At 43.4% G+C, this 13329-nt stretch overlaps 1 protein-coding gene across 2 annotated transcripts in view; it reads left to right on the top strand.

The window, feature by feature from the left end:
- The window catches only part of LOC105026172 (putative methyltransferase NSUN7), a 31443-nt gene that overhangs the window by 879 nt on the left and 17235 nt on the right, over positions 1-13329 (top strand). Inside the window, exons 3-5 of one of the 2 annotated variants that reach the window (XM_010897460.5) lie at positions 2023-2441; positions 7936-7994; positions 12493-12620. In XM_010897460.5, the coding sequence (XP_010895762.4) occupies positions 2096-2441; positions 7936-7994; positions 12493-12620 (533 nt within the window). In that variant the 5' untranslated portion in view covers positions 2023-2095. Of the gene's footprint in view, positions 1-2022; positions 2442-7935; positions 7995-12492; positions 12621-13329 lie in introns of those variants that run through there. The other variant, XM_020046012.3, reaches the window with a different exon arrangement.

Here is a 13329-nt window from a genome sequence, read left to right as displayed (position 1 = left end):
AGCACGATGATTGTGTAACAACAACAACATGTGTACCGTTGTTTAATGTTTGATGTAGACCCAAAGTAATTAAAGTGTTTTAAAATAACAAGTTCACAGTAACACCCAACGTGTTAGCCTGTGATACATAATTTTTGGTGCTTCAGTTCATGTTTTAGGAAATGTACGTGCATGGAAAGGGCCTTAGTGAATGTTAAGAAATGCTGATTGTTTACATCTCATCTAATCTCATCTCTCATCTCATTGTTTATATCCAAAATATTAATTGGAATGTATTAAGTATCCTATATTTTTTGAGTATACCCAAAGATGGAAAACATTGAGTGATTGGCGCTCAAGTAATTACTCCCTGCAAATTGTGGTCTGTATGTCATATAATGTGTGCCGAGCCCCGAAATCAAAACCACTTGCTTTCTTGAAATAACCAACTTGAAATGTCATGGCTGGCTAAAGTAAGATAATGATTCTTCTTATAGATTCTTCACATACAAACGACTTATTAAACATATATAGCCCAAAACGGGGGGTTTGATTTGTTATTCACAAATATCTGGTAATGCATGTTTAACTTGGAGCATTGCGGTAACTATCTGGGTTGCAGGATGTGCCGTTTCATCCGGGTCCGCAGTGTTTGGTCCCGTGCTTGGCCTCTATCATAAAATGATTTTGTATTTTATTTTTAGATTGAGAAAAATTAGAAAAATGGATTGGACACAGTGACAATGTTCTGGGCCCAGGAGTGTGTTAACAAAATAACAGAAGTAAAACAACAGAAACATGAAACTGCAGGGCAGTATACGGCATCCGACTCATCTTGCCCCTCTTCTGCTCAGAGCTGCTTTCCTGGGGTCCTTCTGTCCTCTCCCTGGAGGCCATATTGGGGGCAGGTGTGCCTTGTCTAGGAGTGGCAGCCGACCTGCATTAAAGAGTAGCAAGTGGGCTATGTTCAAGGGTCCCGTTTTTCATGCCTGGGCCAGGTTTTACGTGGGGCGTAGGCCCAGTGTCGATACACAAGATAACACTTTAGCGCCACCATAGTGGGGAAAGGCTTTTTGCTGAAAGAACGGAGGGCTGCAGTACCACACTACTGCAGTACATGTGCTTCAGAGGTAGTGGCTTAGTCCGCCTTACCAACCTAGGCCATGTATTATTTATGTTGGAAAAAAAAGAGTACTTCCATATTAGTAGCTTGTAGTGCCGATAGCAGTTCTTAATTAGAGTCGGATCCTGAACGAGATTCAGCACCTCTCAGATTGTGCTCGGTTTTTCCACGGATCCGGTTCCACACATTATTTGTCTTTTTCCGTCACCGTGTGCACTTTGCACTGTAAACATTCTAATAAAAGTGATCAGTGTTTAACATTCCTGCAGACCCTTTTTGTAGCCTCAGCGCCGCCAGACAAGAATGGGAAAGGTGTTTTCCGCAAAATAGATGTAATTCATTTGCGATGTGCTACATTTGCGACTCCTTTCGCTAAGTCAAGCTGTCCATTCTTAGCACCCCTCCTCACAAATACATTTTTGAATTTCCATCCAATTATTATGATGTAATATGAGGTAAAATACGACATGCTTGTATATGTAATGCTTTAATACCTTTAGTTACTATACAGAATTGTATAGCAAGACATTTTAACCAAGACATTTAATTGAACTGAATAGTCAGGATTTTAAAGCGACTAGTTACTGTTTATTAGGTACAAGTGACCGTTCCAGTTGTTACAACTAAATATTACAGGTTTACTTGTAATAGTTTATTTAAAGTAAACGTTTATACAATTCAATTGATAACCGCAATTTCTTTCTGTTTTCACTAGTCGGTACTGCTTTAGTCAAAATTAAATAAATATTCAGACATATTCCAAAACTACTATCCACTATTCATATTTGTACAAGTTATTTTTTCAGTTTCAGCAGACACAAATTTATGTATTTCTTTTGTCAAAGCTATGCCTTTACCATCCTCTGATTACACTCTCAGCTGTAGTGTTTGTGGACCCGTGTGTGTGTTTGTCTTCCCAGTCCCAGAGTGACTGGCCGGAGGTTGCAGTCTGTTCTCACGCTGAGTCTTGGGAGACCAGGCAGCCATAACAACATGGTGAAACAAAACACAGACTCACAACGGCCTTCCGTATCCAAGACAGCCAGTGGCTCCCAGATATCCAGACTAAAAAATCTGAGCCTGCTGGATGGACCTGGACTCGGGCAAGAGGACACCCCTGCGCCGTCTTCAGAGCCCCCCACATTTAGCCATGGCCAGGTGGGCTTCCCGGATCCTGTCTACCTGCTGGCAGCGGTCATCTTCCAAAACACTCACCTAAAGAAATCTGCTTCCCACCGGTTGGTCAGTTATGGCAAGCAGATGGGTTTGACCTTACCTGAGGTCAAGGATGAGGCGTTGAAACAAAGTGCGTATGAGCTGGCCTTCAACACACTGAAATGTAAGTGAACAGCAGAGAGATCTGTAGGTAGTGGGTGCATAGATTCTCAAGATGAAATGATACATAAGATGAAGTGAATCATATGAATTCCGTAGCAAGGACACTGGTAGTGCCATGATATTAGCATCTGCACTGTTTAACCTGATATTAGCATCATCACTGTTTAACCTGATATTAGCATCGTCACTGTTTAACCTGATATTAGCATCATCACTGTTTAACCTGATATTAGTATCGTCACTGTTTAACTTGATATTAGCATTGGCACTGTTTAACATGATATTAGCATTGGCATTGTTTAACATGATATTAGCATTGGCGCTGTTTAAACATGATATTACCATCGGCACTGTTTAACATGATATTACCATTGGCACTGTTTAAACATGATATTAGCATCGGCACTGTTTAAACATGATATTAGCATCGGCACTGTTTAACATGATATTAGCATCAGCACTGTTTAACATGATATTAGCATTGGCACTGTTTAACATGATATTAGCATCGGCACTGTTTAAACATGATATTAGCATCGGCACTGTTTAACATGATATTAGCATCGGCACTGTTTAACATGATATTAGCATCGGCACTGTTTAACATGATATTAGCATCGGCACTGTTTAACATGATATTAGCATCGGCACTGTTTAACTGACATCACTTGCACATGAAAACAAACGTCAACTCGTAAAGTCATAGGTACAGTAGTGTGCAAAAGTCTTAAAAAACTGAGAATAGAATAGACATTTTCATCTTTCCTTCTTTTTGTCTTCTTTTTAAATTTGACTGCTTGTTCATATGTCGTCGCTAAGGCCCATGGTGATCAGGACCTTCATTTACCTGCATATTGTTTGGAGGTAGTCAACTTCACTTAAACCACTCAAAGAAGAAGGAACCCAACAAAAGCAATTCAAACCTCCATTTTCATTAATTCCAGGTCCTCTAAATTGTAACTTTAAACTGTTTGTCTCTAAGAAAACAATCAGCTATCTGAAAATTAGAATGAGGAGCCTTAAGTCACATTAACTGACAGGTGGAATTAAATCCTGATGTATTGAAGTAAGGAAAACGGCAAGAGAAAACCCCCTTGAATGGCCACAGGGGATTCAGTATGACTCTACAAATCAATTGGTCACAATCTGTTATCTTGCCAGCCAGGGATGGGGGGCAGGTCCACGGTGGCCAAAATCATGGGGCGCGTAATCACCATGGTGATAAGCGAGGGATGGTTAAAGGATTGTCAGTGCAAGCCAGGAGATGGAATCGATTTCCCTAACTCTCCCTGCGTGAGAGGGGCGTGTCATGTCTTCGTGGTCAGGAAGGCATTTTGCTACCTTCATAACTATCCACCCACTGAATCTCCATTAACTTAGCTTTTGGTGGTCAGGCCTGCATTTGCCTTAATGACGCCCATTAGATTAACTCAACGTTTCATCGCTTCAAGCTCTGTCACTTCACTGCTGTAACTGTAAAAGTTGAGTGGTTGCCTTGAGCAAAAGGGCAAAGGTCATACAGCAAAATAGGGCAGACTGTGTTTGATGGATGAAATCTGAGATCCAATCTTAGATCTATTTAATATAGCATGAATAGTGTAACTAATTAATTTAAATGGATAGAATACCTTTTTTCCAGGTGTAAAAATAGATACGTAGATTTTTTTCCCATTTTACACTCATTTTTGTTTAGGGTTTGTTACAAGGACGGATGATAACTTCTGTGATATCAGTTCCACCTCATTCTGATTCTCCCCATCTTTCCCACCCTGATATCCCTGGAATGAGTTCATTTAGAGAGCACCAGTTTAGTGGGATAATGTCCTGGAGGTAATAATGTTGAGCAAATTAAGGGGAGATTGACTAGCGGAGGCTAACGTTGGGAAGCTAAGTAGAATAATCACCAGATACAAACATGTGTCACGTCTTTCTCCTCCCTAATTTCAGTCATTTACTGTCCCCCAGCGCTACTAATGAGACAGCACTACTGTGTGTGTGGCTGAATGTTTTGTCCGGCCCCAGAACTTACATTACAAAAGACTAAATAAGGTGGGTCGCTACATGGTTATGCCATTTCACAAAATAGTATGGACTTTGTTAGGGGAACCCTTTGTCGTCCATTTGTTGTGTTGAGAAATTGCTAACCTATGGAGTGACGCCGCTGATAAACCAGCCTTAATCTCCCTCGTCCTCCGAGGAACGTGATGGCTTCAGGTGCTGAGATTGGTATTTAAGACACACGCTCACACACAGACACACGCGCGCGCGCACACTGGATGCATTCATGTTCAGCCAGTGAATGACAATGATCCAAAATCGACCTACGGTCAGTTGTTAACCTGAAGAAAGCGCTTAAGCGGCAGAAACATGATGAGCAAAATGCCAGTGACCCCTTGTATTGATAATGGGATTATAACTCTTATCCATTCTGAACCAAAAATTGCCCTATATGCCAAAACCCAGTCGATACAGCAGTAATACAGACTTTGTGTGTTGGACGGTGACTTTCTTTCTCCCCATTCATTTACACAAGGTGCTAAAGCCCAGAGGAGACGGTGTGGTCCGTGTTCGTTGGGAGGAGGTGGTTTTGTTTAGTGTGTGTAGGGATAGTGTGTAACATTTCCTCACTGTGGACCCCTGAGTGAAAAAGCAAATGGAAATGATTTCCAGGCTGGAATAGCTAGATCACAGGGATCTATTTCGGTCTCCTTCCCCCTCCTCCCCCTCTTTATCTCCCTTTTACTTTATTTCCCCTCCCTCTGGCTCATCCCCATCACTCTTTTCCCCTCTCCTCATTTTCTCGGTTTTTCACTGCGCTCTTTCTCTACAGTCCCAATCCTCACCTTGACTCTTGAAGGGTTTATCACACCTGATGTGACACGTGCTGAAACCCTTTCCTTTTCGTTGCTCTCCTGATCTTTGACGCTATAGATTTTTGCTCAGTGCAAACCAGCTGATAATAAAATATTAGTGGGGGCGAAGTGTGATTTCCCCCCTCTCATCCTTTCCTCTCTCCATTCTCCATCCTTCTGAGAGTGCTCCTATCTAATTGTCTGTAGTAGCCAGACATCCATGTCGCAGCACAAGGCTGATATGTGTCTGGTGTAGACAGGGAGTAGGTTCATTTGGCCTGGGGGATGCAGCTTGTTTCAAGACCATGGGAGGGAGACTTGGCTGTCTAACATGTCTGGCTCAGAGCATGGCATTAAAACCTTAGCCTACGGGGGGGAGTAATAAACTGTAAGCTAGGTTCCAAGGGTTGACCAAGAGTTCTGCCCTGCTCGCCTGAGACGAGATTCAGTGGGGATTGGCAGACCTTGTTTAACCGGAATGTGGAATAGGGTTCACGGATGCGGAACACTGCGAGACAAAGAGCTGAATAAGACCAAGCGGGGTTGTATTCATGCCTTCTAGTGCTTCTGCCGGGATTTATTTGACCGCGGTCTTCATCATTCATTCGCCTAAGTTAGTGAGCTGGACGATAGCCACACCACACAGGAATACTTTAAGACAATGGGTTAGAGACGAGCGGCTCCATCGCATCATGACGTCATGCCACTGATCTATGGTCTGCTTGGTAGTTTCTTTCTCTTTGGACTGGGATTTTGGAAGGATAAGCTGATCCTTTATGGTGACTAGGGCTATACTTAACCATATAGGGCGATTTTTAGGTGCTTATACCTCTACTCAGCCCCTCCCCTTGTGCACAGTAGCTCCTGTTATTATAGATTTATAGGGGAATTTTGTCCGTGTTTTACCCGTCGGGTTCTCTCCAGGCTGATTTATAGAGCAGAGAGGACAATGACCTCCGCATGCAGGCGGCTTCCTCACACTGTGTCCTCCCCTCTGGGTCTCTGGGGAGCGGCCAGGCGGACATGTTGGTGGCCTTATCTTTAACACCTGCTGCTGCAGCTACAATGGTCAAAACACTCATTGACCTGATGATGCTGTAAATTGTGCTGATTTTAGTGTTCCAATCACAGCCCCACCATGTTTAGTGTGTGTGTGTGTGTGTGTGTGTGTGTGTGTGTATGTGTGTGTGTGTTTCAAGGTGAACTTTTCTGTGTGTAACGTGTGTATATTGCTATCCAGCCTTTATCTGATTGGCCCAAATTCGGTTGGTGTGATATGTGATGTTATACATTGTAAATGGCGGTTTATGCCGTTGCCATGGTGTCACAGTGGCAGTTCTCTGTCACGGCGACACCTCCCTGTGACAGTTAGAGAGGACTCAGCTGTGTCATTTAAGATTAGAGGTAAATCAGGGCAGCACAGCCGCTATGCACACCCACGAGCGCAAACATACCCACGTACACTTCCATACTTTTAAAACCTCCCCACATGCCTCATTTCGTTTTCACCTTGGCGACGGGATAAAAAGGATTTATAGAATAAGGAAAATGCTGTTCTAACAAGATTACCTGGACATGCATATTGGATAAAGCTTTCATGCTTTCCTTTCCAATGTGGTGAATACACATGGAAACACTGAGGGAATTTGAGAAACAGGTGTTTACTAATCCTACAACGATAAAGCCGATAGTGCTGACCCCCTGTCGAATTGGAACGACTGCTTTTCTGGGTGCGTGTAAGTGTGGGTGTGGGTGTGTGTGTGTGTGTGTGTGTGTGTGAGACTGTGTGTGTGCGTGAGGTTGTGTGAGTGTGTGTGTGATAGAGAGGGAGAAAGAGAAGCTGCGTGTGAAAGGCTTTTCATTTGTAAAAAATTGTGTGTGTATGCATGTGTGTGTGTACGTGTGTGAAGCAGTGTTAGGATAAAACATCCTGTTGGTGAGGGAGACAGATGCTGCCTTCAGAACGTCTCAGAGAGAAGAGAAACACATTAGCAATCACACATCTCTTTCAGATAGCGGGTTTGTAGCAGTCACCTTGGTCTTTAATAAGAGCAATGCATCGGACATGTGTGGTATTATAATTACTGATTACATTACCGCCAGTGTGTAATTAATAAGTGTCGCAGAGGTTTTTATTTTTAGACATAGCAAAGTAATTGCGGTAAATTAGCTAAAAGAATTCTCTGATTAACTCCATTAAAAACCAAATGACCATTTAGTCGTGTGGTTTGAAAATACCCATCTAATTGAATTATCATTATAAATTATAGCTAGATTCTTCCCGCTGCCTTCAGGAACTCAGCCTATCTCTCTCCACTCCAGACAAGAGCTCATCACTGAATGTGCAGTCTCAAGCTAGTCATTTATTTCACTGGTTTAGGTGTGTCAGTCTTCGTGCCACTATCAGGCTTGTTCCAAATGATCCTGTCTGGGTTCGGGTGGTCTGGCCTGTGGAGTTAATTAAAAACAGAGATGACTGAGATACAGTTGAGAGATTGTTGGCCCTGACAGGAACCATTATCTAAACATTATGGAAATATTCTCCTTCCCTCACTCCCATTTGTTTTTCTCTCCCTCCTTACTGCTTCTCCCTCTTCCCCTCCGCATGTTATTGAAATTATTTAGTGTCTCTTTTCTAAACAGACCAAGAGCTCCTGGAAGACGTCATGATTGACAGCTGTTTTTACCTCTCTCAACCAATGGTGAGTTGAAACCGAAAGTTGGATTTTTGTTTCAACTCGTACAGCTTTCTCTAACTCACTTCCTGACTCTAGCCTAGTACCCCTTAGCTGTCAATATAAATGTCCTGCTGTACTTCATATTGTAGCGAAACGCTTGTTTTTCAGCCTCGGTAGCTTTTTGCACCACTAATCTGTAATTGTGATACTGATTATTATATGGATATAACCTCTTTCATCACATCAGCCTTTTGTGCCATGGTAACTCCCGTCATTAAACACCAACACTCTTTAATGACCAGCACTCTTTAATGAGTAAACACATCTGAGACAACAAAGAAGCGCTGGCTGGTTTTTTTCTTTTTTGTTGTTCTATTGTTTTTCTCAAACAGAAACCAAAAGGCTCAGTTAATTAGCGATGAGATCAGAATTCTGCCCGTGCAGCCCTGGGCGGTGTCTGTGCGCTCCGTGCTCGGCCTCGGTCCTCAGTGAGTTGTGTTCGATGCGTATCCCTTCCCTCTCCGTCTTTGGGAGTGGCTTCCTGGGCTGTGAGCAGAATGCAAATAGCACAGTAAATGTAGAAGGAACCTTCCCACTACACCCACAAACCAAGACCATAGACCCACTGTAAAACAGCACCTCACCTGTTTTACTCAGAAGGGGCATTTGGGAGGGAATTTAAATGTGTTTGTTTGCGCCCCTAGTTTTGAGAAACGGCCTGAAACAAAGCAGCGACTCTCCTTTGTTATTACCAAACTATCATTTAAATGTCTGGCTGTTTGTGACAGGAGCAGACATTTTGTTCTGTGGAAAAGAGAAGTGAATGTGTGACTGGAATGATGGGTAGACTGACATTAATGCGTGGTTCTAAACTCTGAGCCTGGGGATCTGGTGTGCTGCTGGTTCCTGGTAATTAATTGGCATCCCTGGTCTAAATCAGTCCCTGATTAGAAGCCTAGAATGAAAACCAGCTGCACTCCGGGTCCTGAGAATCAGTTTAGAATCCCTGCATGAAAGGAAGTCTAGCCATTGTGTCACTGTGTGTGTGTGTGTGTGTGTGCTTAATGTGTTCATAAGTGCACACACACACACACACACACACACGCACACACACATGCACACAGTTGTACCTGTTTGAAATATGGCCTTGCCTGGAATGAATGGGTCTTCCCATGGTTAGTTGACAGGTCGTTATTCGGCATCCCACATGGAGATAATAAAGCCCAGACACAATGAGGCTTTCTTTAGAACTCACTCTCACCTCATTTTACACCCTTGGCATCTATAAAGTTCAACCTTGATGGAGTGAGGAAGCAGAAGGACATATGCGCTGATGGAACAGGAGGAAGGAGGAGGAAGGAGGAGGAAGGGAAGACGGGAGGTGAAGGAAAAGCAGCATAAAGACTTGGGGAGAAAGAAGAGCTCTTAATGGGGGGGAGAAAGAGGATGGGGGAGAAGGAGATGAAAGGATTCAGGGGAGGGAGAAGAGAGAATGAAGAGGGGAACAAGGAGGGAAGAGAGGGGATAGTGAAGGAAAAAGGATTGAGAGATGGAAATAGATAAACCTGGTTGGAGGACTAAAGCCTGGAGAGAATTTGATTGCATTGGAAAGAGGAATGTATCTTATATCTCAGTGAGCCTGGAAATAGAATGAAGTGATGCAGAGGCCAGGGAGATAAAGTATATGTGGTGTACAGAACGCACTGGGCCTAAACTGTCCAGGATCTCAATTTCTCCTTATCAAGCATAGCAGCGACCTTTGGATTTGTAGCCCTCACCCATTTCAGCTGTACTATACCCAGCATGATTGACAACAGCATGATTGACGTCTCAGCCAGTGTTCAGCTGCCCGGTGTCCAGTGTAAAGTAGTCTGTGTTAAGTGTTAAGGCATTGGGTCAGAGGTGCTAAAAAAAGGCAACAGGCCTGTTTGCTCCCCCAGGAGTGCACAGTCCCACCACAGGGGGTGCTGTTGTCAATCAGCCAGGACAGCCACAGGAATTTCTTCTCTTGTCCCCTTGGGTTCAACCTTGGATGAGGGCGAGAGAGAGGCGAGGGAGGGAGGGTGGGAGAGAGCAAGGAGGGGAGGCAGAAAGGGGTGGAGAGGGAGGACCAAGCTCCTGTCTAATATCGACCTTTCCAAAATTCTACTAAAAGCCCTTGAGTGAATAATGTGCTGGCACTTATTCTTTGTTCTAGCTGTTAGCATTAGCCTAGCTTAGTGTCGCACCCCATTAGCCTTGCAGCAATGCCATAGCAGTCTGTTGCTGCTGAGCAACACCATCTGGCAGTAATGTGATCTGTGTCCCTGATGTCCCGAGGGAGAAAGAAAGGGTGAAAGAGTGAGAGGAAGAGAGAAGAATTGAGAGAGTGAGATATGGATAAAGAGAGGCAGAGAGATAGAGGGACAGTGATGGAGTGTGATGGTGCAAGAGGGAGAGGAAAAGAGGGTGATTAAAAGCTGGTGGGAGAGCGAGAGAGGGAGGGGGAGATGAAGTGTGAAAGTGTTCAAGAGAGATCGAGGGAGGGAGGAGTGGGTTTTCCTGCTGTGTTTAATTAAGAGGTAGAAGCCAGGTCATGGCAGGACATCCCAAAGCTGATCCACCCCACTTGTGAGTGAGGACTTCTGGCTCTGTAAATCACTTAGCTTAACCAATAAATTCATCAAACTGCCTTCACTGTTCCCTTCATGTTATTGCAGATGAAAGTGATATGATATCTCTAAGGGGCTCCTGTGTCTACAGGTCGTCGCTGTCTGCGCCAGTACAGAATGATCCTGACTGTCTTCCTCTGGGGTTTCATGATGAAGAATGTTGATTGTTGAACCGTGTCAATTACTTTTATTCTCTCGATCTGTTCTTTGTATTCCCTCTCCTGGAGTCAGGTGTACCAGTTGAAGCGTTACTGCGTTATCCATTCTGTTTTCTCTCTCTGGCCGAGGGTTTTTCCAAGTGTGAGGCAGTGGACATTTGAGTGTGTGACATATCTATATATTCTCATACTACACTGTTCTCCTTCTGGCCTTTGATTGTTGAAGAAATACTGTTTTTTCCCTTTTCTGTTTCTTGTGAGGGGCTGATCCGGTGTTTACTCTACAAGTCAAAAGTTCTATTGACCAATCGATTGGTCCACATTTTTTATTTGTAAATATTTCAGTATAATTGAAAAATCATGAAGAGAACCGGTGCTGTGATATGTGCTGTCTAGAACTTGTTGAGAAACCAGACATGACTGGACTGACACACGACTCATTTAGGTGTCGGCAATGAATGGCATGTGGATGATTGATACACTTTTGGTTGACAGTATATTGGCCAATGCGAAAGAAACCTGAATAGTCTGGCCTTCTCTTTGTTTTTTATTTTAACTGCTCAAGCCGGGAGCCAAATGAAACCTTTCTGCGTGCCTTCATCTGTAATATCCCCTCAACACTACAACCGTAGACCTCTATTCCCAGTCTCAGGAAAAATCATTTTCTTCGCTCATTTGGTTGCACCATTGTGTTTCATTGTACACCACTGTAGATTTGCCACTGAGTGAAGAGATGATTTTAACCGTGTTTGGTTAATAAGGGCTGTTTTTGAACAGAAAATGAATCAGTTGGATCTACAAACGGTGTGTATTTGACGCTCATGGCATCGTATAATAAATCACTTCTTTGTATATGCATATTAACATTCTGAATTCCATTTGTAGGTAGAATTTCACCACTACATTACTGTAGCAGCTTGATCCTGAGATTTGCTGGCACCAATATCATTATGCTCCCAGCAGGTCCAGTTATAGGAAAGCTTACCTCGCTGTCTGCCTCCTCTCTGGTCCTAGCTCTCTATCTGCCGAAATATGCTCCTCTCCCCCCTGTATGGCTTTTTGTTGTTTAAGCAAAACCTTATGCTGTAAAACCTAAATAAATATCATAACATTTTTGCCATGTCCTGTATGAGGTTGTAGAAACCAGTCATCCCAGACTAGACCATTTGATGCATTGAAAATGTGCTGCATTTGTTTTCTGGCTATAGCACTCGTTTTGGTGAAAACATTTCCCCAGCTTATCATTGCCTGGCCGCACTCCTCCACCTGATACATCTACAAATACTGTACTCACCACTTTCACATATTTTTATTCATACTACTATCTTTATTAGTATTGTGTCCTTGTTTTTATTATTTTAAAAGTTATTCATTTACTCTATTTACGCCATCATTTCTATTGCTGTTGTGTTGTTGTGTGGTAATGTGCGAGTCTGTTGGTCAAAATTTGAAAAAAACATCATACATTTCATATTAGTTTTATAGTTCCACCCACTTTGCCAATCACCAGACCACTGAAGTGATACCAACTGAGCGCAAGCTAGCTGATATGTGAGGTAAATTAGCAATCCTTGCTCGACAGTTTCAACAGCGGAGGGCTTGGTGTTAACAGGCTCAGGGTTGCCAGTGCATGTGTGTCCAACACCAGCACTTCCTGAACGCCAGCCAGAAACGAAGCCCGGGGTTGGTCTAATTTATGTGTTCTCCCTCCAGCCTGATGATCAGATGAGTTTGGTGGCGGTGATGCTCTATGACTTCCAGGACAGGAAGTTCCTCCCTCGAGAACACCAGGGGGAGGAGCTTTTACAGGAAGTCAGCGAGGTGGAGAACTGTCTGCTCGGGTGAGTGTGAGGCGGTATTTGTGTTATGCCTATAATAACAATTTTACAGTTTCAGAATGTTATTTTTGTAGAACAGCTGACTGAAGACTGGCCATTCAGATTAATCACACACACACATTTGAGGCTTTGCACCGTAACAGTGTGGCTTTACCGTTGCCATTAAACTTTTACTAAGGGGAGATGGCCAGTCCACCCACAGTTACTCTGCCACATCACAAGTCAACAGACAACAGTACATCACAGAGGAATGTGGTGTCTGCCCTGGATATATCTTAACCAATTAGCTGGATTCACCTTTTCCTGGCACAATATTAAAGAATTTCTTCCTGCCATGCCTGTAACCACTGACTTGGACAAAGCCCAAGTCGAGAGGAGGGCAGAGGCATTCAAGTAGGTTTTCAACTTTCTCTTGAGTGAGATCAAGTGTGTACAACATGATGTGTCACACCCAAATGACAGCCTGAAACGGAGTTGGAACTGTCCGTTTGGGCAACCAGCTAGCTGAATGGCTCAACACACCACGTCAATGCACTGTCCTCTGATTGGCTCGAATTGGAATCCATGTTGTCACTTGTCTTTCACTATGATTTGACATGTTGAATGCTGTGAACTCCGAGAGTCTACATAAGATGCTCTGAAACTATATCGTTCAGATCAAGAACACTTAATTAAACCGTTCCCTGGTTAGAACTGGGTTGTGTACACCATC

This window comes from Esox lucius, chromosome 4 (genome assembly GCF_011004845.1).
Source record: "Esox lucius isolate fEsoLuc1 chromosome 4, fEsoLuc1.pri, whole genome shotgun sequence".
Classification (NCBI taxonomy): Eukaryota; Metazoa; Chordata; class Actinopteri; order Esociformes; family Esocidae; genus Esox; species Esox lucius.
The sequence above is the reverse complement of the archived record's forward strand: the minus strand, read 5'-3'. Positions and strand labels throughout refer to the sequence as shown.